Genomic DNA, 2,120 nt, shown 5'->3' on the forward strand with positions numbered 1-2,120 from the left:
CATTCAGATGATACAAGCATTCATCAAAGGTTTATTCAGAACACACATTTAAGATTAGAGAAATGAGATTTTTGAGAGGATAATCAGCGTTCATTAAGGGAATATGTCATATATCACAGGGAAGTAAATCAGCTTCTTATTGAGGAAATATACTATAATGCACATTGCTTTGCTGGTAAGAGTACCTCAGTGATGCTCAATATTGAAGACTTAGGAAGAAAAAGGAAGAAATATATGTCAAACAAGTGGAAATGAGTCCTTGAGTGAGACTAAAAGCTTAAACCTGCTTAATCATAAGAAACTGACTTCTGTTGTATTTTCTTCCAAAGAACACTTCCATTCTTTGTTTCCATTAGAATCGAGCCCAAGCTCTGCAAACATGTGTGTCAATGTGCATGTGTGCTGGGTCAGGTCCAGTTCTTTGCCACTCCATGGACAGGAGTCTGATGCCTGACAGGCTTTTCTGTCCATGGATTCTCCAGGCAAGAATACTGGAGTGGATTGGATTCTTCAGGCAAGATGGTATATTTTGGGGTTGCTTTCAAGACACTTTTTCCTTTCTTTTCTTTTCTTTTTTTTTTTTTTTTTGTTTTTACTGGGAAACTGTCAAAAGAGAACTCTTCTTCATTGCAACAAGGTTTTTCATAAATATTCTTCTTAAAGCCTGTTTCACATCATTGTTCCTGAGGCTATAGATAAATGGATTTAGCATGGGATTCACAAAAATGCAAATCACTGACACGATTTTCCCTTGTTCCACAGATTGCTTGTTTGCTGGTCTCAGATACATGCAAGTCAGGGACCCATAGAACATAGTAACAGCTGTCAGGTGGGAGCCACAGGTGGAGAAGGCTTTGCGCTGCCCTTTGCTGGAACGGATCCTCATAACGGTGATGAAAATGAAAACGTAGGAGATGAGGATAATGAGTAGGGAACCTGTGAGGTTAATCCCTGCGGACACAAACAAGGCAGTTTGCTTTATGTAAGTGTCAGAACATGTCAACATTAAGAGGGGCGGGTCAGCACAGTAGAAATGGTTGATGGTGTTGGATCCACAAAAGGACAAGCGGGAAGTCAATATTACCTGCATTGTGCCCACCATAGACCCCCAGAGGTAGGGGAAAGTGACCAGGCAGATGCACTGGGACCTGGACATCCTTCTCTTGTAATGCAGGGGGTTGCAGATTGCCATGTACCTGTCATAGGCCATAGCACCAAGCATGTAATACTCAGTAAGAAGCAGAGTCACAAAAACAAAACATTGTGCTAGGCACCCCACGTAGGAAATAGTTTTTTTCTCTGATAAGAAGTTAACGAGCATCTGAGGAGAGACATTTGTAGAGTAAAAAATGTCTACACATGCTAAATGGGTGAGGAAAAAGTACATGGGGGTGTGCAGCTGGGGAGTGAATCTGATCAACAGAATCATCCCAAAGTTCCCAGTCAGGGTGATGAGATAAATCAGGAGAAACACCATAAAAAGGATGGGCTGCAGCTCTTGCTGACTGGTAAGTCCCAGCAGAATAAACTCAGTCGTCTCTGTGCCATTATGTGAGGGAAATGTATCCATTTTCAGACTCTCTAAAAAGAGAATAATTATGTTTTCAGATATGAAAAGAAATAGTTTGTATGAAATTCAAAAATAGACAAATCAGCACTAAAACAAACTGGTTTTCAAAAGAGAGGTCTAAGTTATTACTACCCTGAGAGATGGAAGATTCCCACTAGATGCCTCAGATGGTTGGTGGTGCTGAGTAAACTGGAAAATCTACTTCATGAGCATGTTTTGAAGTCCAAGCAGCATCAATTCAGGATGCTCTGCAATCTCCACCTATCTCTTCTAAAATATATAGAATCTGACTTAACTCTTTGGTGTCCCTCATTAGGCGATGGACTAGGAAACGCTGATGCTCAAACAAACTACTGTCTTTGTTTGATCATGACATAATGCTGGATCAGAGAATGGAGAAAATGGTTGGTTTTCTGTACATCGGTTCTATTTTTGTCAGTAAAGGTGAGCATTCCATAATCAGAGTAGTATACTCTTCTTGACAGCCTGTGTACATTTATTCAGATTCAGTTTCTTCCTTATTTCTTACTTACTTTCCAGTAGCAATAAA

At 40.2% G+C, this 2,120-nt stretch overlaps 1 protein-coding gene across 1 annotated transcript; it reads right to left on the reverse strand.

Moving 5' to 3' along the window:
• Window positions 1–592: 592 nt before the first annotated feature.
• Window positions 593–1,570, reverse strand: LOC101104120 (olfactory receptor 5M5-like). Its single transcript, XM_004021587.5, has one exon. It carries the CDS (start codon window positions 1,568–1,570, stop codon window positions 593–595), a length of 978 nt encoding a protein of 325 aa, XP_004021636.3.
• Between the last annotated feature and the right edge of the window lie 550 nt (window positions 1,571–2,120).

This window comes from Ovis aries, unplaced genomic scaffold (assembly GCF_016772045.2).
Source record: "Ovis aries strain OAR_USU_Benz2616 breed Rambouillet unplaced genomic scaffold, ARS-UI_Ramb_v3.0 scaffold_90, whole genome shotgun sequence".
NCBI classification, from domain to species: Eukaryota; Metazoa; Chordata; class Mammalia; order Artiodactyla; family Bovidae; genus Ovis; species Ovis aries.

Coding starts and splice junctions, on each gene's coding strand:
- LOC101104120 (XM_004021587.5), bottom strand. CDS start 1,570: ATGGATACATTTCCCTCACATAATGGCACAGAGACGACTGAGTTTATT.